General features: G+C 45.9%; 1 protein-coding gene across 1 annotated transcript; it reads right to left on the bottom strand.

Moving 5' to 3' along the window:
- Positions 1-227: 227 nt before the first annotated feature.
- Positions 228-18,510, bottom strand: LOC120850479 (methanethiol oxidase). Its single transcript, XM_040222983.3, has 11 exons — positions 18,320-18,510; positions 15,403-15,566; positions 14,505-14,690; positions 11,446-11,563; positions 10,810-10,995; positions 8,740-8,921; positions 6,754-6,832; positions 5,945-6,066; positions 3,902-3,967; positions 1,931-2,076; positions 228-516 (listed from the first exon to the last, which is right to left on the bottom strand). The coding sequence occupies exons 1-11, from the start codon at positions 18,324-18,326 to the stop codon at positions 354-356; spliced, it is 1,419 nt and encodes a 472-aa protein (XP_040078917.1). The 5' UTR covers positions 18,327-18,510; the 3' UTR covers positions 228-353.
- Between the last annotated feature and the right edge of the window lie 4,520 nt (positions 18,511-23,030).

Raw genomic sequence — 23,030 nt, 5'->3', positions numbered from 1 at the left:
ACGATCCTTCCGGGAAAGAAATCAGTTCGCAAGAGCATTGGGAGGGCAGGGCCGCTTAAACCTGTGCTAGTATTATGACAACACTTCCGTCTCCCCGCAACCCCCCAAGAATAACGAAACAAGACTGAACAGACGAACGCGCACATCGTCTCCACCCCTCCAGCAGCCTTCGTATTTTCTCTGCTTAATTCAAAATGGGATAATCTCAAGCAATCGAACATTCCAAATATTGCAAAACAACATTTATTACCAAGAAAACTTAACGTACAAGAAACGTTTCGTTAGCTGCCTTTAAAAGGCAGGCGGCAGAACGTTTGCGTGACGAGACGCCGCACATTCGATTTGAGACGAGTTCAGGTCCAGATGTCTGACGTAGAGTCGCCGCCGGGGAACCTGAGCTCGTGCGCGAGCACTGGCCCTTCTGGCTCATCCCCGAAGTCGACCAGGAAGTGCTCGTCCACGGTCAAACCACCCACTTTGTTGTCCACGTCGATTCGCAGCATCATGGCGCCGTTCCTGTGAAAACAACGGCGCAGTTAAAAAAGAACCCTAGCCACACGAAAGCAGGAAAACAACCTTTGCTTCACCAGCTCCGAAAAAAGAGGGGATGTTGTAGCGGGGAAGAAAGAGCCATACGGCACAACATTGTTAAGGCCTAACTCCATGGAGCGATTATGCGACGATTTAACCGACGAACTTCGCCCGGCTGTTCGCTTGACGCGCGGTGCAACAACCACTGTTCTAACACACGAGCAGAGAAAAGTCGGGCGTGCAAAATTCGACGCACTTTGCGCGCCACAAAGTCCAGCCTTGAAAGTGAAAACGACATTGGCAACAGTGCTTGTAATAGGGATAGCTGGTGGTTCTTTACGCTTTAAGTAACCTGCGCCGTCGAGGATTACGAAGAATACTGGGACTAGGAAGCCGACACAAATAGTTTTTCACAGCTCGGTCTAAAGATAAAGGCAAGTTTTTGATGCAAAGCAAAAGCAACAAGTTCTGCAGACGTGGTTGATGCTCGTATACAAGCACAGTCCTATACAGAAAAAAAACTGGAGAGGGGAACCGGTGATAGTGCTACGCCACACCCTGCACGCAATATGTAGTTTCAGACAAACTTACAAGTAGCAAGTACGCAACGTAGGTTCGATTTCGATCAGCTCGTTTCAAGATTAATCTGCAAATCTGCGCTTGCTGGACAATGAAAAGGTTCAAGCAATAAATGAAAATAAAGGGAGAAGCTGCGTGCCATGCTGCAAATTGAAACAATGTGGGACACAAGGACTTTCCACATGTTTGAAAATGAGTGCACACACACGTGGTTTAAGAACAGAACTGATATGTCCTATCGACAGGACAAACAAATACCTGGATCCCCACGCTGGTATCATTCACACAGAGGAAAAAAAAGCTGAAATTGACGCAGTCTCTCATATAGCCTACTGAAGAGTACAAAAAAGCCCTTTTCTATGAGGCAAGGCTTGAAAACTTTCAACGTAGACAACTCGCTTCAATTACCAGAAATTAATTTTCCATGTGATGAACCTAAAGTTAAAGTATGTATATTAGGCAAACTTTGTTTCCAGCGAGGTTAATTTAACAAGATAACAGTTGCAAAACTAGATACTCTTCAAAAGAAACGCAGAACCTATGTCAAAAGTAACCATCTCCGACAGATTACGGTTAGGAAAGGGTGAATTAATACAACAAGTGTGACCGAGGTCATTTACCCTAGATACACCGACACACTTAACTACAGCTATGCTGACCCACATCAGCGTAACGTTGCACAAGAGTGTAGTATGGCTATAGGCGCCCGTGTGGTCGTACATCTTGAACGGCCACCACAGCGTGGCACGCGCAAAACTTCTGAAACAACTGACCGAGAATACAAGAGGTGAACGGAAAGCGTGCTGCAGTTTGCACTCACTCGTAGAGCTCCGGGTAGAACTGCTTGTCCCAGGCGCTGTACAGCGAAGTGGTGGCGTACAGCCTCTTCCCGTCCAGGCTGAGCTGCAGCATTTGCGCCGAACCACGCACGGGCTTGCCCTTGATGACGCGACGCGGGGGCTGCTCCTGGAAGACGTGCGAAGCAAAATAAAACACGATGCACAAACCGAAAGCTTGTTTTAACACCTCTACCTGAAACCTTGCGCGGGGGAGACACATTTTCCGGGCCGCAGTCCGTAGTGCAAGCAATTGTGCAGCGTATACGATACCAAAATAACGAGAATTTGAAACCTAGAGGTTGAAAGGAAGAATTCGCCACGTTCGCTTGCTCAGAATCATGCTCCACGGCAATGAGCAAGAACAGTGAACTATTGAAACATTTTAAGCGGAACCCGGCATACCGTAGCCTCCAGAACAGCAGGGTGACCTTTCCGCCCAACAACTTTGAGTCTAGTTCGAGCGTGCACGCAGAGATAAGGCACGATTAAAAAAGAAAAAAAAACGCCGGAGGCCCTACTTATCAGATTCGACGAGAAGTTCAATGGTGCGTTTAAAACAAGCCCAGTTGAAGCTAGAAACAATTGCGTTTATAAAACACCTGCGAAGTCGAGTAACAACGATCTTATACCCGTGGTTTGGCCAATCGTGGAAAGCGGACCACAGCGACTCTTTTGGTCGTGCACTTTGCTATCAACTTTTAAGCCCGACGATGCACAGTAAGATTCTGTTTGCGATGCAGAGTACGGCAGCTTGTGCCACAATTATAATGCAATGAAATGCAAAGGTGCAAGCGAGCTGGACAAGAACGACGAAAATAATTCCTGGAGAAGGGGAACACAAAATGTTTGTCCTTTGTCCCTCTTGTTCCCCTTCTCCGGTGAATATTTTCGTCATTGTGCCACAACTTTCCTTTTTCGCTGCAGGGGTGACATTGCAAATTGGAAAGCGCAAGTGAAATCGCATAAAGTTGAATCGGGCACAACAGGGGTCCCACCAAATTTATCAACTTGGAACCTTAGAGGCCCGGCAATCGCGGTGAACTGAAACGTTCACACAATAGAGGCCGTTTTCAAAGTTCGTACGGGAAAAGAACAAGTAATTACGAGCAGGCTGGTAAAAGGCCTGAACAGCTGGGTGAACACGGCAGGTCGGTAGGGATGACTGTCCTTCAAAGGACTTGATAGGAAAAGGTATATGCATTTCATGACACTAGACAGACATCTTACACAGGTCTTCACATTTCGCAACTCTTCGTTCCGGCTCCAAACCGAACCTTTGGCATACCGGTGTCATCGTTAACGAAGTCGCTGAACGGTTCAGTTACACAAAATTGAGGGTGACAACAGAACGAAGCGACAGTATGAAAAAATACTAAATATAACTGGCAACGCTGCCTCAATGTGCGGCGTCCCAGAGACTAGGAAGGGGGCACAAAATAAATACTTCTCCCGAGAACGTGATCGAAACCAAGTTGAGCTGTTCCAGCCTGCCTTGCGCGCGGGCGAATGCCCCCGAATGTAGATGCGCGGAATCTCGTCCGACAGAAGTGTAAAGGTGTTGTCGAAACGACCACACGACCGTTCGACAAGAGCCCCATCGCCAAATTGAGTCCCCTTTCGGCGAGATCTGGCCGTGTCCGGTCATTGCATAAAACAATGACCTAGGCCGGAACATCGCTGCATGCCAGGTGACAGCTGAAATACATCGCGTATACGGCTCGGTTAACCGTCGGAAAGTACGAAATTTGCACGATACAACCCGTGCGATCCTTCCTATTACATCCGTACCAATCAGTTTTTTTTTTTTCGCGAAAGCTCTTTAAGGCCAGTTCTAGTGCCAATAGAGCCATCAGACGGTCGCCGCGTTATTACTAAATTAAACGAAAACTAGCTAGCCTAGGGGAATAACCTGCAACGGCGATTTCAACGACAGTTTATCCGATCAAACACACCGAGAGTTCGTCATCGTGGATCACCGTGACTGGACCTCCCTTGTAGATGGACCCGCCGGTGAACACCTGTAAAGAGTCAGTTTTCAAAGTGAGCCAACCATAGAAAGTAATAAACAAACCACTCAACCGGAACCAAACCGTAAACCGGAGCCAAACTTATTTTAAGCCGAACCGGAGCCGAACCGAAGTCTTTGCCGTCATCTTTAAATTGAACCGGAACTGAACCGTAAAAAATGTTAACGGGAAGCGGTTTAAAACGGTCGATGGTACTTCTCTGTGAAGTACCATAAAATATTTCAGAAAAAAATATTGGCAGCTTAATTTCTAAGCATGGATGAAATCGTAATATACAGAATATCAATGCAAAAGCGCCACGAACACCTACAATTTTCGATGCATTGACAGTGTAATCGTGTGGCAAATGGTCACGGTGTCAAGATATGCTGTCAAGTCATGTCACGTGGCCCCGAGACGTCACGGGACTCACTGCGCGAAGTCGTATAAATTGAGAACATCAATAGACTCATTAGCGTTGTTGACACCGTGACATAACATGAAACCCGACTTCGCACCGCCGGTCACGTGACACCATGACATCGATGGTCATGAGCCCGTACACATAGACCTACTAATGTGTACGGGAGAGATACCTGAAAAAAATGCCCTAGTGACTCCAAAGGGACAGCGGAACGTTGGCAGCCGTTTTCAGTTTCACATGACTGGTGTCTAAGTTTTTCCTAACTTCGACCATATCTGTATCTCGCCGAAACTTCAGTTTCCAAGTGCTAAATAAAAATAAATTAAGTTACTCTTAACAAGTAACAATTGCCAATGCAGGGATGGGCAGTATTTCAAATACAAGTCTTTGAAATACGTATTTAAAATTTTCTATTTTGCATTTGTATTTAATTACAAAATGGGTAATGTATTTGATGTGTGTATTTAAATATTAAAACGTGGGAATTTCAAATACAATTGTAATTAAATACGATTTTGTGGGCGAAAATACATTCTCAAATTTATTGTCACTGTCCAGGGCAGGAAGACAACTACGTTCTGCACCGAATGCAGCGTATCTCAATCAAGCACAAGCGTTTAGTGACTGTAATTACGGTGCTAGTTCAGGGCAAGAATAGTGACGAAATCGACGTCCACAGGCAGACTGGCTAAACATGTGCCTGTCACAACTTGTGATGCTTTCCAGCCTGATTACCATCTATATTTTTGCCTCGAACATCCTAAGTGCGCGGGTCGTTCAGATTTTCGTAACAGGTGCGAGTTGCAACAATAGAAACGAGACAAAGACGCGCAGCACTAGCTAGAGAATTTTTTTGTTGGTCTATACCAAAATGTAATTGACAAAAAAGTTGCTTGGAGCTCTACTTTTTTCACGTATTACGTCCAAGCTGATTACATTTTTTTTGTGATTATATTTCTATTACGTTACTAGAGCATCGCACACTAACTCCCGAGTGTGCGATGCAAAAGTAAAACGAGTTACCCAGAAACCCGTTGCAGGTGCCCGGAGGTCACTGACGCACATTTTGAGGAATGTATTTGGAAAAGTATTTGGAGGAGACCAAATACATTTGGTTATATTTGTGTCTTGTATTTAAATGCTTTTCTAGAAATGTAATTAGATTTGTAATTAAATACTTTTTTGACGAAGTATTTTTGCATTTGTATTTCGATACATATTTGCATGCATTTTGCCCATCCCTGTGCCGATGTACTGCGCCAAATTAAAGAGGGAGGTCATCAGGAATTAAATAGGTGCGTGGTAGAACTACGACCACTACGCACGCAGAGTGAGAAAGTCACCAGTTAAGCAATTGCAATGAGCGTAAAATACCAATTTATTTTATTTAACAGAAAATAAATTAGCAAGGATGATACTTATTGGCAAATTGAATTGACGGGCAGGTTGCTAACTAGAAATCCAAACAGCGAGGTTACGCCGGTTTTTCTTATATAAGAAAATGTTCACGCAATGTTTGCCGTTCCTTAGCGCTACGCGAAGAAACACAATAGTAACCACTTCACCTGCCCGACGAGCTTGGGGTGTCTCGTGTCCGAGATGTCGTACTGGCGGACATCGCCATGGATCCAACAAGCGATGTAGAGGAAGCGGTCGTCCAGGGAAATCAGGATGTCCGTGATTACGGCTGGTGGCGAGGGAAGGACAAGTGGAATGAATCCAATCTATTTATTTACATTTGACATGTCAATCTAAGCTACAGTACGCACGCACATGGGGAGTATTCTCTGGTGGACATAGCTGTGTGCGAGGCTTTGAGAGTGCCGACGGCGAGCTGCATCGAGTTTTATTGCAACGTGCATTAGACACCGTCAAGACCGTCGACAGCGCTCTCAAATGTGTGAAGTCCAGTGAATTTCATACATAAAATCGATCAGAAGTAGTCGATGTCTTTGTCAGAGCGCCTAAACTGACTGTGCGACAGTATTGTTTTGAGAAGCAGAAATAAAAACGCGCAATATTCCCCCTAGATGTACCGCCACGACAGCAAGCGAATGTACTGGTTGTTAGGCGCCTTGCTACGTCCGATCGACGCTGGGAAATCGGACAGCGAGCGGCGCCTACCAAGCTTTGCATTGCAGTTAGTGGTGAATGATGAACGGCAGACACAATATTTGAATGACACTTAGGAGTGATAAAGTTATACACGCGATCACAAGAATTGGACAAAAACAGTAATGAAAAAATCTACGACGAACGAGAACGCATTAGTCACAGCGACCCCGAGGTCGCGTGAAGTAAACACGGACTGTCTCTGCTGTCTGAAATAAGATGCGGGCACGGAGAAGGGGGGGAAATCGCATCTTGCACTTACCGGGCATCTCGTCCAAAAGCCAACCTTGCACTTTCTTTGGGGGAATAGTGATAACCTTCTCGGCGTCCCAGCATCCATCCTAGGTGAAAACAAAAGAGAATAACATGAGCGCTATGTTTACAAAGAGGGAAGATCTACTAAAGGCTGCCATTTTTAAAGCAGCAGAAAACGATACAGTGTATTTAAATAATAAAAAAAATAAAGCGGCGCCAAACCAGCAACTTTGGGTTGTGAAAAGAGAGCAAAGCTTTGTTTCAGTTTGGAATTAATCTTTCAGGTCTGGAAATTGCGAAGTCAGAAACGCGATTCACATAAAATCATGCAAAACCTACTAAGAGATGTCGGTGTTCAGACACCGCAGCAGTGGAAGTTATTCGGACAACGTGCGCTTCTGACAAGTCCCGTTGATTCCAGAAAATCGCAGATGTGGTGCAAGCGACCCGAGTTAGCGCATCAATTCAACGTCGATCACCGGTGGTCGATGGTTTTTAAGAGCCATCAAGAAATTAAATTTAATGCGGAGAGTTATGTTTCACAATCCCGCGGATAGTCGAAGAACTGTAGCTTCGTTTCAACGTAGGTGTGAGCATTACCACAAGCCGTTGGACTCTCGAATAGCCTTGTAGAACAGTGGTTGCACCCATCCAACACGGCTAAATGCTTGCACCAGTCGTCGTAACAAAGATGGCATCGACTTAATTCAGGTGTACTGTGGCATATTTTTAGAGCTCTGTAAACACCAAGTTGTGTTACGTGTCGCTTAAGAGATGCTTGTCGGTAATCATCCCCACTATTTCCAATGCTGTCCTTAGCCGGCGTGCACGTTTAATGTTCCAAACAAGGCGGACAAAAACGCTAAATATGAAGGAATTACAACCGAGGCTATGGCAAAACCAAGGCAAAGCACAACCTCCGTTTCTTTTGAAATGAAAACTATTTGGCCACATTTTGATGCGGGTATTTTTGAACACGTCTAAATTAGATAGGAAAATAAAAGCGGTTGCACCGATCCTTTCCGTGGTCAGGAAAGAGTTGAGCTGCAATTCAACGTCGATGTTTCAAGTGATCCTGAACAGGAACCAAACGAGACCACACAGAACTCTCGCTTCACATTAACTCTGACGGCAGCCGACGCTATGGGAGCCTAGAGATCCTGTATAGGCCTCCTACGAGAGCCAGATTTGAGAGTGTTTTTCACATGCCGCCGCGCCGCTATTCGCAGATCCGACCACAACTCAAATGTCATGCAGGAAAGCAGACGCTGCACGCGCCTTGGTGTACGTTCCCTGCTTTTGAGCGCGAGGCGCGCCTCGAACGCCCGGCGCCGCTATTCGCCGAACTCAGTCACGTGAGTAGCAGGCTCCTAATGCCATGCAGGAAAGACTGCGCTACGGGGATGAACACACAACTCTGGCTCCCATAGGGAGCCTATACAGGAACTCTACGGGAGCCTAGCAAGCCGCGCCAAAAGCCAACGTTACGGTGATTGCGGCCTTGTTCAACCATCCTCTACGAAGCGCAGTCATGGAAAGTGAACGTGCCATCGATTCGCGTTTCCTCTGTGGTTGGCTTAGCTGCCGATAGCACACACACCATGCACTTAAAGCTGCTCTATTGGCTCCAGTGATTCACATACCGTCACATCAAAAATCGAGTGTGAAACTGAGTATAAGCAAACTGCATACCTGCAGCGCGAACTATTACTCTAGCGTAGTGGAAACCCCGCGACAAAAAAAAATGTGTGCGCATTGGGACGGCGACTTTGTCACGCAGCGCCGAGGGCGAAGGCTGCGCCGAGAAACAGACTTCGCCGACAGAGCGGAAACGGCCGTCTCCGCTGTCTCGGAAAGAGTATACTCGACGATAGACGGCAGCAGCCACCCCTCCCAATTCGGAGGGCAATTCGAGCTCCGGAGTATAAATATAAGCAAGCCCAGCTTTAACGCTTTTCTTCGCATTAATGTCTGCGTCTTCGAGAAGACTCACCGCGATTTTGAAGAAGCGCCAGACCGTGCTGCCAATGGCGCAGCCCACGAAACCTTCGGAAGCGGCGGGATTGTGCAGGAAGCGAACCTCCAGGGGCATCAGGCCCTCCATGCCAAGATCAATCGTCTTCTGGATGCTCAACTTTGGCCAATCCCAGACGACCAGGCTCGTCCCGTATTTGCCTTTGACACAGAGGAAAGACAAATGAACCGACGGAAACAAGTCTGAGGCAACCGACAACGGGATTCCACCAACACGAAAATTACGGGGTTTTTCTCGAATGCGAATGTTTCGCACGCTTGGCGCAAACAAAACACCAAAACATTTGAAAAAAAAACGTGCTTGTTATTTTTTTTTATTTACAACCGGGAGTAATACATTTGCATTGGTTAGTGTCAATGCTCAGTAGCTGAAAGGGAAACTCAAGACTTCCTGTATTCGAGGGGGAAAAAACGTAAATTCGCATTTTGCCTTTAGGACCACAAATATCATCGAGATTTTTTTCAATTTGGTGCACGAAGGCTCCAGACATTTTTTCTTTTTTTTTAAGTACCGTTGAAGTTTCCTTTCTGGAGAGTGACGTCCCATACAGAGTTCTCGGAATCTCCGCTCTCGCGCATCTTCAGCGCCTAACAAAGCTATGTATACGCACTCTTTTCATTCTAAGTCAGAAAAGACGTCACAACTGGCATCAGTGCGAGGAAAAATTTCGCACGCGCTGTCCACAAGAGCGACACGCGTTTGGCGGCCAAACGATCTGCGTACGACTAACGACTTGTGGATGGTTGTCGTGTTTTCTCGCGTTTAGTTACATCTTCGGGAAAAACTAACGTGATATTCAGATTGACACGATAAAAATGCTTTGCAATTCACCTCAAACTTTTTTTTCAACGACCTCTATAGCTCTTTTTCAAACTATACATTCGAGTATAGGAATGTAGTCAGTAGAGTCGGGCTTGCGGTCTTCACCTGCAATATCCGAATCTTCGCGCGAGTGCTTGCATTTTGGTTGGATTGGTAATGGCGCCAACAGTTGGGAAATTTCATTGTTCTACCGGACTCACAAAGTATCTATATGTTCACCCAGTTCTATAAAGACAGGAATAAGTACGTTTGTAACACGAAATATGTTATATGGCGTGAATTTATAAAAAAGCGTCCCGAAGAAACTGCTGCACGGTCGCCAACTTCCACGGCCAAATTGAGCAGAACAAGTCATAGTTTGACTTGTGTACATTGTTACGATTACCACAAGTAGAATATACGAGTCAGCGGAATTCACACCGAGTCCCTGCTACAGCCTTAGAGCTAAGAAAATCTTAACACCTTTCTCCTCCTGTCAATTCAACATCTTCCCCGTCTCTTAAATACACGTGACCTCGATTTAGAAGCGTTCAATTAAGACAAAGGCGTTGCCGCTTTAGGCAATACCTTGTAATTGCTGTAAGGCTGAAACAATCCAACTCAAAGGTCGTGAAGAAATCGATTAAATGGGAGGTACGAGCACTGTTGAAAACGCCATGACTTGGTGCTTCTGACTGTTCTTCGACCGAGGAATTACATTTTCAAGCAGGTTTATGGAAGACAAATGAAGGAGCGCGCAGGTAGTGTTTCTACGAGGCGCTTATGCGCCAAGAGCATGCCTTAAAATTGATAGAGAAAATACAGCCAGCAGCATTTATGAATAGCTAATGCAAACAGGCGCTCCTTGACGTTTCCACAAGCTCAACTAAAGTGAACAAAGTACAAAAACATTAGCGCATTTCTACAAGCAGGCACACATCAACAATAAAATAGCAAATACACAGAAACATTCCTCGTTTCCGACACTAAGAACCCTTCGAGCGCGCAACTTTTTATTCAGGCAGCATTGTAACAGAAATAACGGTAACATTGAAAAAAAAAAAAAAAAAACACCTGCGTGACTGAACTGCACGACTACATAGCGGCTTATGTGAACCTGCATACGCATTAATATTACCAGAACACATCAGCGCAGGAATTAGAAGTGTAGAAACTAAAAGCAGGAACATCTATGTAGCCGGAGCGGCTGCTGAAGAAAAATCTCACCGGCTGCTATGTCCGCGACATCGAAACCCTTCTTGAAGGCGGACGGGGCACCCCATTGGCTGCTGATCATCACGTTGTGCCTTGGTTGGTACCAGTAGTCGTAGCCGAAGTCTGCGTATTGGCACTCGCTCTTGTAGACTGCAGGCAGCATCTTGAAGGTGCCGCCCTCCAAGATAAAGAAGCCACCTAGGGTGAAGTGAGAAAGGAGAGGTCCGCGTGAAGAGACGAACGCTTGGCAACGAACACCCAGGGTAAGCGCCACTTAACTGGAAATCCTGTTATTGATAGCGTACCACTGAAGAAAAGGTTATGAACGTGGCTACTTCAAAGGAGACTTGGAAAAATAAAATCTGACAATTGTGTTTACAAACATGTGCGGATCTTGTTCAATAAATAATCCTATACTAAAAGAAGCTGGTCATCGAAACAATTCATCGAAAGCACGGCTTCATTTTAAAGATGCAAGCCTGGAATGAGTAAAATGAAGCACAAGGACGGTCTTGTCCTCTCGAGTGTGTCTAGACACCTCAAGGTTACGGTGACATTTAGTTTAAGTCAAGGAATCTGTTCAAAATCAGAGACCAGTGCTCTAGCAATGTCTTGCCAAATACGGAGGGCCTGAACTGTGTGGTTTACCTTTGCCATTGCCTTGGGGGTCTCCCATAGTGCTGATCATGATGTTCCCATTTGCCAGACAGTGCGGCGTGTGAGGCGTGGCAAGGCCTAGCTTGTGCATTTCTTCGGGCTCCAGGACCTGGTCGAGACGTAAAACCGAATGTCAACGAACTAGGTCATCCGGCGAGAAGTACACAACTAACTCGCCAACCGAGAACATCAAGGGTCCAATAATTAGGACAGAAATATACAAGGTAGGTAAAAAAACACTACCATGTACATGAAACACCACTCTATACGTACCAGAGCCATCTCGCTAACGCTGGTCGCTAAATGGGCTGAACGCGATGCAACAGGTATTCTGAATAATTAGCCCTGGAGGCTCATTGGGTCGTCACGCTAAAGCACGATGAAAAGTGCAAGCAAATCTACCACAGCAACAGCCGTCCATATATTTACCTGTCCAACGGACCGATGCTGTGGTTAGAGCTAAATAAAATAGACCTTCGAATATGCCGTCTAAAATAATTGCACAATTAAGGACAAAAACATCAAAGGTGGACACCTATATACCTCGCGTCACGACAGTCCTTAGATTGTCTTTATACCCGGTCTGGAAGGCTTCCTTCTCTCCCTCAGCTGCTCCAAATCTGCAAGGCAGAGTTTGAGCAGCTGAGGAGGGAGGAGACAGCGAACGTAGCGGAAGGGCAGTTTTAGGGGAAGGAAGCGCTAGAGAACAGGTGGAAGTCAGCGGTACGGGAGTGACCCCTCAACCCCACAGTACCGTAGTGGCGCAGGTTACCAGCGGGGCAGTGAAGGACGCGGCAATAAACCAGCAGCCACAAAGTGAGTTAGGGCAGATAGCTGTAGGGAGTCAGCTGCAGGGCAGTGACGGAGAGAAAGTGAGTGAAGACTGGCAGTTGGAGGTTAAGAGTGCAGGGGCATTAGGAGACTGGAACGTAGCATATGGTTATAGAAGGCCTACTGACCATGGCAAAAGGAGTCTGAAGGGTAAACTTAGTGGCACAGGCAGAAAGTGCACCGTAGACGCTAAGGCCGTAGCTAAGGAACAGTTCTGGTGTAAGATGGAGGGATAGAACGTAACAGTTCATGCGGGACTCAATGTGTTGAATGGAATGAGCGAGAACCTCGGCAGACACAAAGGTTGGGGTACGTAAGCCAAGGGACGTCTCCGAGAGGGTGCATGTGCAAATATGCACAATCTCGGAGGTCTGGGGACGGTCTTCTCAGACAGAGCAGCGGGTGGTGGAAGCTAACCATGTGTTCAGGGGGACGAGCCATGGACTTCAGTACGGCGCATCGGAAGTAAACACGGTGGTGTGTGAGGCTGGCTTCGGCACTTTTGCATGGGGTATCCACTACAGTGGAACCACAGGTAGCCCAATAGGGGATATGATTGGATGTCATGAAGATTTCTTGGGGAGTCCCGGAGCCCTGAGGGCTCCAGTGTAAATTAAGTTCAACTTGGAGAAGTACCAGAGCAAGTGACATGGAATGTGTAAGAGCGAAAAACTTGGGTACAAATGCAGAGCAAATATAACAGACATAAACACTCAGGTAGGCAAGAACAGTTTAAAATGGTAGAAGACAAAAGAGCAACCAAGACAGGGGCATTTAATGGTATATGGGTTAGTTGAAATGCAACTCAAGACTAAGAAACACTGGCCATCCTGATTAAGTATGGGGAAAATGCAATAGTACAGAAGGAAACAAGGAGGCGGGATCGCAAAGTTGTAGAAAAAAATGCAAATCGGTACAGAGTCAAGAAAAGAAAGCAGGGGCTTTAGGAAGTCCTCGAGTTTGCGCACCTTTGGACACTAGACAATGATAAAGAGGAGAACAGTAATATGGTAGAATGCATTTTAAAGGACATTACTGAACTAGATCACTAAGCAATTATCCTAAAGGACATGAATGCCCATCTAGTGGACCTGGGCGGGAAGACAGATTCAACAGGAAACACGCTACTGGAGAAGTGTGAAAGACACGACTTATATTAATGCAAGAAACATGAAAAACTGGTAGTTTACATTCTACGATAGATTCAAGACCGGTGTCAAATAGAATATAGCAGGCTCGAGACAATGAAAATAGATGAGGAGGGTTCAAGAAGCCTGGGTAGTTATTATGAGTACCTGAAGATATTCAGATGGATTAAAGTTGCACAAGGCTTACTAAGCTGCCCGAACAAGAGATTCCCAAAGTATGAAATAGGGGGGAAACGAGGACGTAAACCTAAGAGCTGGCGGGATGAGGACGTGTAAAGGTAGAGAAACGCCAAGAAGCTTCCTGGGAGGAACTATTTTAAATGCAATAGGAAACCAAAAAGCGAAGTGAACAAAAAGTGAAATATTAAAAGCAGACGGGAGGCATGACGCTCAGGTAAAAACATTAGGACAGACGAGTCGCAATGGCTGTCTAAGTAAATAAAAAAAGGGACAGACAGCCAGGAAGTTGTGCACATTTTTTTTTATTTCTCGCGCAATATCCTTTCTTTTTTGGCTCGAAAAACTTTTGTCAATGTTATAAACGAGCCTTTCTATGGGTATTACGCACATTTGACCTCGGAAATCCCGCAAAACCTTCGCTTTTGTGAAATGCAGTTCTAGGGTCACCGCATAGATGGCGCCACAATGTCAGTGTGTTCCGTCATTCTAGAAACATTTAAGAAGTTGTAAGAGATCTCGTCTCTCTCAGTCGTACTCGGTCGCAAGAGTGTGAACGGGCCTTAAGGCCCATGGTAATATTCCCAGCAGTTGACAAATCGCAATACAATTATGCCGATGTCATTTCGGTGAAGAGGCGTAGGTGAAATTGAAATGCAGTTTATCGCTTACCCATTCTTAGAGACAAAAAATAAAAGTCATTCAAAATACCGGCCCGTTTACCCAGCACGCGTTCCCAGCAGACTTCACCTCCCGCCGTCCCGGCCACACTCCGAGCAGGACATCGACATTGTACATACAACCACGTTTGCCAGTCACCGAAACTTAGCGCCTCTTGTTGCGAGTCGGACATTCCCCTGCTCCACCCAAAACATCTGAAAAAAATGCGCGTACCTTCTTAAGCTTGGGCTTTCTGAGGTCATCCTTGAGGTCGACTACGTAGACGCGGTCGCTGTTCAGGGCTGGAAGGATCAGCTTGTCTCTACGTTTGTTGGGACAACCCAGGCAGCTGCTGCACGTGTTCCAGTTCATGTGATGAAGCTCGTCGCCTTTGTGGGGCATCGGCAGCCGGTAGATGACCTGCAACGTGAAGCATCCTTGGTGAAACCAGAGGCACTCCTCGGAGGTTTCTGAACTATAGAAGGCATTAGAGAAACAGCCAAGGAGGCGCCTGAATTTTAATGTTTAGTTCTTTCATACCATCAAACATTAGAGACCTAGCCTTGAATTTTATGTTTGAAAATAGGAAGATTTCCAGAAAGCCATAATTTGAAAGTCTGCTAATGGTGAGACCATTTATACAAGCTCAACTGGACTGGCTTAAGAAAGCGAACAAACCAAGACGATAAAAACATTTCACAATCAGTAATGAACATTTGTAGCAGGCTTAACATCAGTCAGAGGGTGTAAAATGTAAACGCACAGAGAGTGACAGTAACACTGACGAAGAGTATCATCCGGGGCCTAATTGACTGAAGTGTATAGTCGTAAACCTACTTAAATCTGAAGCGTGCGAAAGCGAGGTTCTTCCATAAAAATAAAGACCGGCGACAGTTTTTTTTTTTCTTTTAAACCAGTCGGAAACGTGTTAGTAGCATACGTGCACAAACACATTGTGGAAAAAAAAAAAAAACTGCGGCATTCGGGAAGGAATTGGGACCAAAGCAGCGCACCAGGAAGTACAAAACATTAAAAAAAAACATGGAATTAGAAGCCTGCTAAGCTTCCAAAAGTGACTAACTATTGCTGTTAGCATCGTAGTCAACCTTTAAAGACTGCGGATGAGCCATACCTTGCAGCAGTCTGAGCATTTCGATTCCACAGAAATGACGGCTAGGTAGTCTGGCCGATCCTTGGATGGTACGATGCAGGGAACGTAGAGTAGTTTCTCCCTTGGGCTCTTAGTCATGGCATCCAGCGGCGTCGGGTAACCGACGGGGCATTCGTCCTCGCAGTCTAAAGGAGGAAAATAGTTGCACTCAGAAACGTGTTAAGGAAAACGCCAATAACTGTAGTGGTGTGTATATAACACGGAAGAACGGTTTCAGCGAGTCACTCTTACGCGTGTTTAAACATGCGGGAAGCTATTATCTCAGATGAGCCTCTGGTGTCTCCACTTTAGATGACCTAGCAATCGTGAAAATAGTTTTGAAGCAAATGGTGTAGGCGTAATGCACCAGTGGCGACATTCAGGACGTCCTCAGTTGAATTGATCTGAAGCAAGGTGGTGTAAAGCAATGCGCATTGGACAAGACGGGAGGCACTCGATCACTTGATCAAATGACGTTTTAGCGAACGCCCACATTTCACCGAATGGCACTTTAGCGAATAGTCGGACGCCACGAAGCGGCGTCCGACTATTCCTACCTTGAACTGAGAAACAGCGGATACAAAAGCGGCGTCAAAAGCTAAAGTCCCCGAGCCTTTTCTGTTCAAGACTAGTTTAACTATGATAGAACATAAAGATAAATATGAGCACCATGATGGTGCGTTGTTGAAGCCATGTCCCATCAGGTCGTAGCGTCGGCTGCGTCTAAAATGAGGTGAAACGAAGTATAGTTTCGATAGTACGATGTCTGGAACGAGCCTACGACTGGCGTCTAATATAGACAATTGCAACCGCGTTTCCACAATAACGGTTGGCGGTACTAGTATGCGTAAATTTTATAGAGGGACTTGCCTGGCAAGCTCCACATATGGTCGCCATTTTATTGTCGCCATCTTATGTTTGTGAGCCAATCCAAATTCCCGGTAACAGTTTGCTTTGCGAAGATATTCCTTGAATACAGAGATCTTGTTATCCACACACCGGCGAAACCACCGCTCACTTTCACACCGCCACCACATGCGAGGTATGTGCCTGGGGGGCTATGTTGCACGTTTCGGACTCCCAGGAGACTAGGGAGAAGGAAGTGACGTAGGTGTGAATGAACATATCTTAGCAGCACCACGCAACGCGTCATCAGCGACTCCACCAATCAACATCCAAAGAGCGTTGTTGACGTTATTTCCTTCTCCCTAGTCTCCTGGGAGTCCAAAACGTGCAACATAGCCCCCCTGGGCGCATTGAAAAAAAAATTACCCCGTCTCGGAATACGCAATAATACCGTGGTAAAGGTTTGTGGAGATAAGCTCGAATGGCAAGTTGATGGCATGCACAATGTGAAAGACTCTCATATTGGCGAGGAACGCTTTCAATACGATGCTCCATAGCGATCGTGGCGCGACTGGTTCAGAACGACCCTTTCGAAGCTTTGAATGAACCGTAATGGCGATTTCTATGGCAGCGGAGACCAATCAGCCAATCACATTACGGGGTTCGGCCGTCCGTATGCGAGTATCTGGTTTGCGTCCGGCTAACAGACAAGTAAGGTAATGGGGTTACTATCTCAATATCCAGTGCACAAGATTGCCCACGGTGAACAAAGCAAATTGGGTTATGGGGATATTTATACAGCGTGTAGTTGGTCAGCCATTAAAGTTGCGACGAGTGACAAGCTGTGGATAGGCAATTTAGCCAGTGCAGTACAACCGCTAGCCTGGGGCCTTTAACGTGCACCACGCAACAGTAAACTCGAACGTGGCGTTTTCTAGCATGACCTTGTTTTTTTTTTAGTTCACGGCTTCATCTACACTGCTGCTGTACGACGATGGAAACTTGCTCTGATAAGATGCAAGTTCATTTAGAGCCAAACCGACGAGTCGAGCGAGTTATTTTACGGTTCACAAAGCAACGCAGTTGCCGCTTTGAAACTGAGCGCTAAACCAGGAAATAGCAGCGGCATGTTCCACTGCGAACACCATAGAGATGACGAAAATGAATGCAAGGCTAAGCCAGCACGTGACAGAAGCAGTCCTCCCCGCCGCTGTTCGCGCGTTTACATTTGGAACAGTTGAACCCACTGCGCCTACAATGACAATCATGAGCCGTTTGTGCTACAATCATTTAGCAAAGCGCGTTATGACCGGTACCATTTCAAGCGTTAGGGCATACAATGCAGCATTCTTAGCTTTTCAAGACGACGAATAAGCGTGTGCTGGGTCGTTATTCTGAACACTAAAACGGTGTTTCAGACACTTGCACAATAAAGGACTAATGGAGGCTGCCATTTCTAGCGTTCTCGTACAAATCGCGCGGACATCGTGCGCTTTCTAAAGCGACCATGCGCGAAACGGGTTAGGCTGTTTGCGGGTTTCGAATCGCAAGATTGGAATGGGGGAATGTGGATACTACAGGTGCCTATTAGTGGAAGCTGTGGGCATAATCACGTCGACAATATACGAATAAACAGCACAGAAGACGACGAAGCCAAAGCGAATAGGAGGATACGAGACCGCTTCTCTCCGCTTTTTCCTCGTCGATAAACAATCTTGCTCGCACCGTCTCAACAACCTATCGTCCGTCGAAAGACCGCTAAGAAGTCGAGTATTTCTACTTTCCACAAACGTTCTGCATTCTGGTCTCGCCTCCCCCGTGGACGTAAATGGCAAAGGTGAAAACCGTGTCCACTCAGCCGACAAGCCCAGTTTAAACGTGCCCCGCCATAACGAACGCCACTCTGCAACAGGCGAGCAAAGATCCGCCCCCCTGCAAGCAAGCTTTCAAAAGGAAACGCCTTGCTGCACGACTACCGGCATACTGCAACGCCGCTTCGCAACAACTACCTTTCAAACTCCGTCGCTGGACGCGCCAGATATCACAGACTTACCTCCCATGGCGTCCTACCAGCTGTCCTTCCGGAGGTCGTAAAAAAAGCAGGCGTCGAGAATCACAATTGCGTCCGATATCAGCTATCGGCGGCAGCTACGAGCGTTCTGAGAGATGGGCCGTCCAGGCAAGCGATAATATAGGCGGCAAGTGGCAATCGTAAGGACAGGCGTAGCCGCCAGAGCGCGCTCACCCTTCCACCGTAGGCAACCAAGGCCGCACTTTTGTTACGACATTCCTTTCGGCCGCCGGATGCCGCTCGCTACTGCTCATGCGTACTCAAGCGCGGGAGCGCCCGTCGTTGGCGATCGTTGGCTTCCTGCGCCACCACCGCCGCAGCCGTTTCCTGACGTTTCCATTCGCAGCTGGCGCTCGTCGGCACAGCTTTTTCGGAGTTGCATGTATTCTCCGAGACCAGAATTATATATGGCTCTGGCTGAGACGAGGAGTTCCGCTTTCAGCGCGAGCTTTCAGTCCTTGCTAGCACAACTGTGAACGCGCAGGCACGGGCAACCAAAGCATTGCGGAAGCCAGCGAGCTCGCGCTGAAGGCGGAGCTTCTAGGTGAACGGAGTATAATGCGTAGAAGCACGTGACAGAAGCAGTGAGTTCTTTGGAGTATGCTCGGAAAAAAGTAAATGATAAAAAAAAAAAAAACTTGCGCTGCTTCCTGACAACAAAAAAAATTGGTTGTGTTTATGTTCATACAGCCTAGCACTTCGTATGCAACGAGCGACTAGTCTCCCAGCTGTCAAGTTTAGCCAGTGCAGTACAACCGCTAGCCTGGGGTCTTTAACGTGCACTACACAGTAGTGACACACGACCGTATGCACACGCGGGTACGATGCTCATCCAAATCGAAACGGGCAGGGGTGGGGGTTGAGCCCAGGATCCTGAGTTCTGCAGCGCGAGCTTTTGCCCCATGTGCTCCGAGGTGGTGTGCGCTAGCCCACTCAACCACCGATCCCCCCACTACTTCCTGACTAGGGTGCCTCAATGACCTTCTGTTTAGAGTGATGCCACTCTTTGTAGTACCGGATGCCGACAGCACGCGCTCACGGGGAAAATACAAAGAAATCGACGAAAACAAAATGTCGCCATAGCACAGTCAGCGCCACAGACGCGTGCAGGGACACGCTCTTTCACGCGCTTCTGAACAAAGAAATAAATGTAAAAGTGGGAACAAAATTGCCAGATGTCTAAACCCGAAGCAAAGCGCACATGAAGGCACCCTATTCCTGACAACGCCTTGCGGACGCTGCCATTTTCAGCATAGGTGCGTATGGCGCGTGCTTTGCTTGTCTTCCGAAGCAATAAGCATGCGCATGCTTAGCTGTGATCGCTGCAACATGCGTGCGCGAACGACTTTTTGCAGATCATGCGCAAGAGCTTTGCGTTGAGGGGTAGCTCACCCTGTGACTTCCAAGCACGGATTGAGTACACGCCCTCAGTACACGCAATCTGCAGCGGACGATCTACGAAAAGTCTCGCCCTCACTCAAAGGGAACGTCCCCGACTTCAGGTTGCTTTGTGGCAAGAAATGGCGCGATCGTAGGACTGCAGTGCTGGCATTGTGTGAACGCTTACACAAAACAAAGCATTTTGCTGTAGATTTGAGGAACTCGTGCATTCGTGTCTTTCTGATTGGACACCTTTGGCCACTCGTTCATCGCGCTCGGCGGCTCGGCACTATGTACAACTCGGAGTGACAATAAGAACGCAGTGTGAAAAACCGTGGAAAGTGAACCAGTGCAACCGCAGCAAATCATTTGCGGTCGTTGTGCGCTTTATTAGAGAGTTTTAGTAGATCGTTCCCATGACTCCGATAACGATACCCGATACTCCGCCACCGATTCCCTTGCGCATGCATAGTATCGTTATCGGGGCTATCGGGGGTATCGGGACGATTTACTAAAACTCTCTATTGCGTAGCTTAATTTCGCGTCGAGCAAACCGTGTTTCTCTTTGTTGGTCCTCAAACAAAGCGCTTTATCTTGCCATAGTTCCTTTTCTCTTTTTTTTTTTGTTTTGTTTCCCGCGAATAATTGATTGGATTTCGCTTTGCATGTACACTAGAGTTGTCTTTTTTTTTTTTCTTGTTTTGTGTGCGCGTGGCTCTTGAGTGGAGCCAGCGAAGCGTATACCTGAATGCGCGCAGTCACGGCTCAATAGAGTCGGTTCCGTATTTTCCCCGACGCACCACCTGATGAAGCTGCAGATTCGCACAGGCTTCCCAAAGCTAGGGGAGGTTCTGACGTACTCTAAACCACATGTTGTGTAGTTATCGCTGCCAAAATAATAATAATAATAATAATAATAATAATAATAATAATAATAATAATAATAATAATAATAATAATAATTTTATTTGCCCATCAGAAATGCTATGTTATATGTATGGGCACATCAAAGCCAGCTAAAGGCTTGTGTGATGACGCCCTAAAAGAATAAAAAAGAACAATGGGATCGCCAAAATGCAAGAGTAGAAAAAAAAAAAAAAACACGACGAAGCAAAGGAAAACATTGTCAGGAGAGAAAACTATACATGCATGTCATCAGAGCTATTAGACCAATGCAAATGAAAGTATCATCAGCGACAAGCAAAAATGCCGCTAACCTTAGCAAAAAAAAAAAAAAGTAAGTAAAAACTAAACATTTTCAGCAGAACTATACTGAATGGAAACACGACGTTGGGAAAACATATCGAGGAAAAGAAAAGTAGAAGGAAAAGTCGTAACTGTCATCAGACAGTGACAAAAGAAAAAAAAAATCAGTGAATGAATAAGCAAATTAATACACATAAAAAAACAAAACAAAAAAAAAACAGAAAGCAAGATGAAACACAGTTACAAAATGACACTACATGGCACGAGAAAAGCAAATAAATGTAAAAAAAAATGCCAGGAGACATAGAAATGTCATCAGAATCATTGAAGAAGAAGGGGCCAGAGAAAAAAATAATAGCCCTGCAAATTCACTATGCACACACTGGTACTAGGCTTGCACTAAGTAATATCCAAGTCAACACATTTCAGTTCCTTCTTTAATGCTTTCAGTGAGGTGATGTCCAGGATTGAGTCCGGCAGAGCGTTGAATAAACTCGGAACATAATAATCGCGCGTGCATTTACCATAACGGGTCCCACAACGTGGCACCTTGAAACGAGGGGTGCATCGCAATGAGCGAGACGGAAGTGATGGTGTTTTGAAATCCTTATTCCAAAAGTTGCGTAATATAACAGTTTGAATATACAGTGAACGGAGGTTTGGCAATTGGAGAGCTTTGAAAATATCCCCAGTTGTTGACAAAGGTGTATTATATGCAACGCTACTGAGTATTCCTCTCAGTAAGGTATCAACTTTGGTTTGCAAGCGACCAGAACAATTTCCAAAAACGGTTACGCCGTACCGAATGACACTGTAAGCAAGTGCGTGAGCTATCAGCAGCCTTACACCAACTGGTATAAAGACTCTAGTGTTGTAAAGCATGCAAGATACAGCTCGTATTTTGCTACATAAGTATGAAATATGTGTGTTCCACGACATATCAAAATCAAAATAAACACCTAAGTATTTAACATGATTAACCGACTCAATTGGTATGCATGTACATGGATCACATTTAGATCGGTGAAGAATAAACTTTACATTAGTAGGGTGGCTTTTAAGAGGATTACGAAAATAAACTAGCTTTGTTTTAGACTTATTAATGTCCATCATGTTTTCAGCAAACCAGTCCATTATATGGGTAGCATTCTCTTCAAGTGTTTTGAAAGAGTCATGGAAATTAATATGACGCGACACAAGAAGGGTATCGTCGGCGTATTGGTGGAGCGTGCATCCACTGACGACATTAGCCATGTCATTAACAAAAATGTTGAAAAGTAGAGGTGATAACACTGAACGTTGAGGCACCCCCGCCTTAGGAGAAAGAAGAGAACTCTTAAAGCCACCGATTGACACGAGTTGAGAACGGTGAGAAAGGAAGTTTTCTAGTAAGGAATAAAAATGTCCACGAAAACCCAGGCGATGTAATTTCCTTAGGAGCAGTTGGTGGTTGACAGTGTCAAAGGCCTTAGACACGTCAAGAAAAAGCGCGCATGCGAACATATTACTTTCAAATGTGGAATATAAGTTATCAGAAAAATCGTCAAGGGCTGGCTGCGTGCCTTTTCCAGCAATGAAACCGTACTGAGTGGGTGAGAAGATCTCATTTGTATCCAAAAATCTATACATCGACTGAAAGAGGTGTTTCTCGAGAATTTGGCCTAAAATTGGTAATAAAGAAATAGGGCGATAATTCTCGATTTTCGATCGGGCGCCTCCTTTGAACAGGGGTCTAACGATGGCAACCTTTAGGCCATCAGGTATGTTGGCAAAAGTAATAAAGCTATTAAGCATGACTAGAAAAACATCCTTAATTCGTGTGAAATTTCTCTGCAGATCATATGCGCGAATGCCATCAGCACCAGGGGACTTGCTTGCTTTAAAACTAAACAACATAGAATGGAGATCAATTTCATTTAAAGAGGGAAGGAAAGCTGACTTTAAAGACGCACCACTCAATGTGCACGAGTTATCAACTGGGTCCCTGCACACGCCAGAAAATTTAGCAAAGAAGTTGTTGAAATCGTCGGCTAGTGAGGATGTGAGTGAACCAAAATTTCTTTCAAGGGCGTCATCATTGTAGCGCTCAGCACCAGTACCACGAAAT

This window comes from Ixodes scapularis, unplaced genomic scaffold (assembly GCF_016920785.2).
Source record: "Ixodes scapularis isolate PalLabHiFi unplaced genomic scaffold, ASM1692078v2 PGA_scaffold0__279_contigs__length_252992795, whole genome shotgun sequence".
NCBI classification, from domain to species: Eukaryota; Metazoa; Arthropoda; class Arachnida; order Ixodida; family Ixodidae; genus Ixodes; species Ixodes scapularis.
Note: the sequence above shows the minus strand (reverse complement) of the source record. Positions and strands in the feature narration are given on the sequence as shown.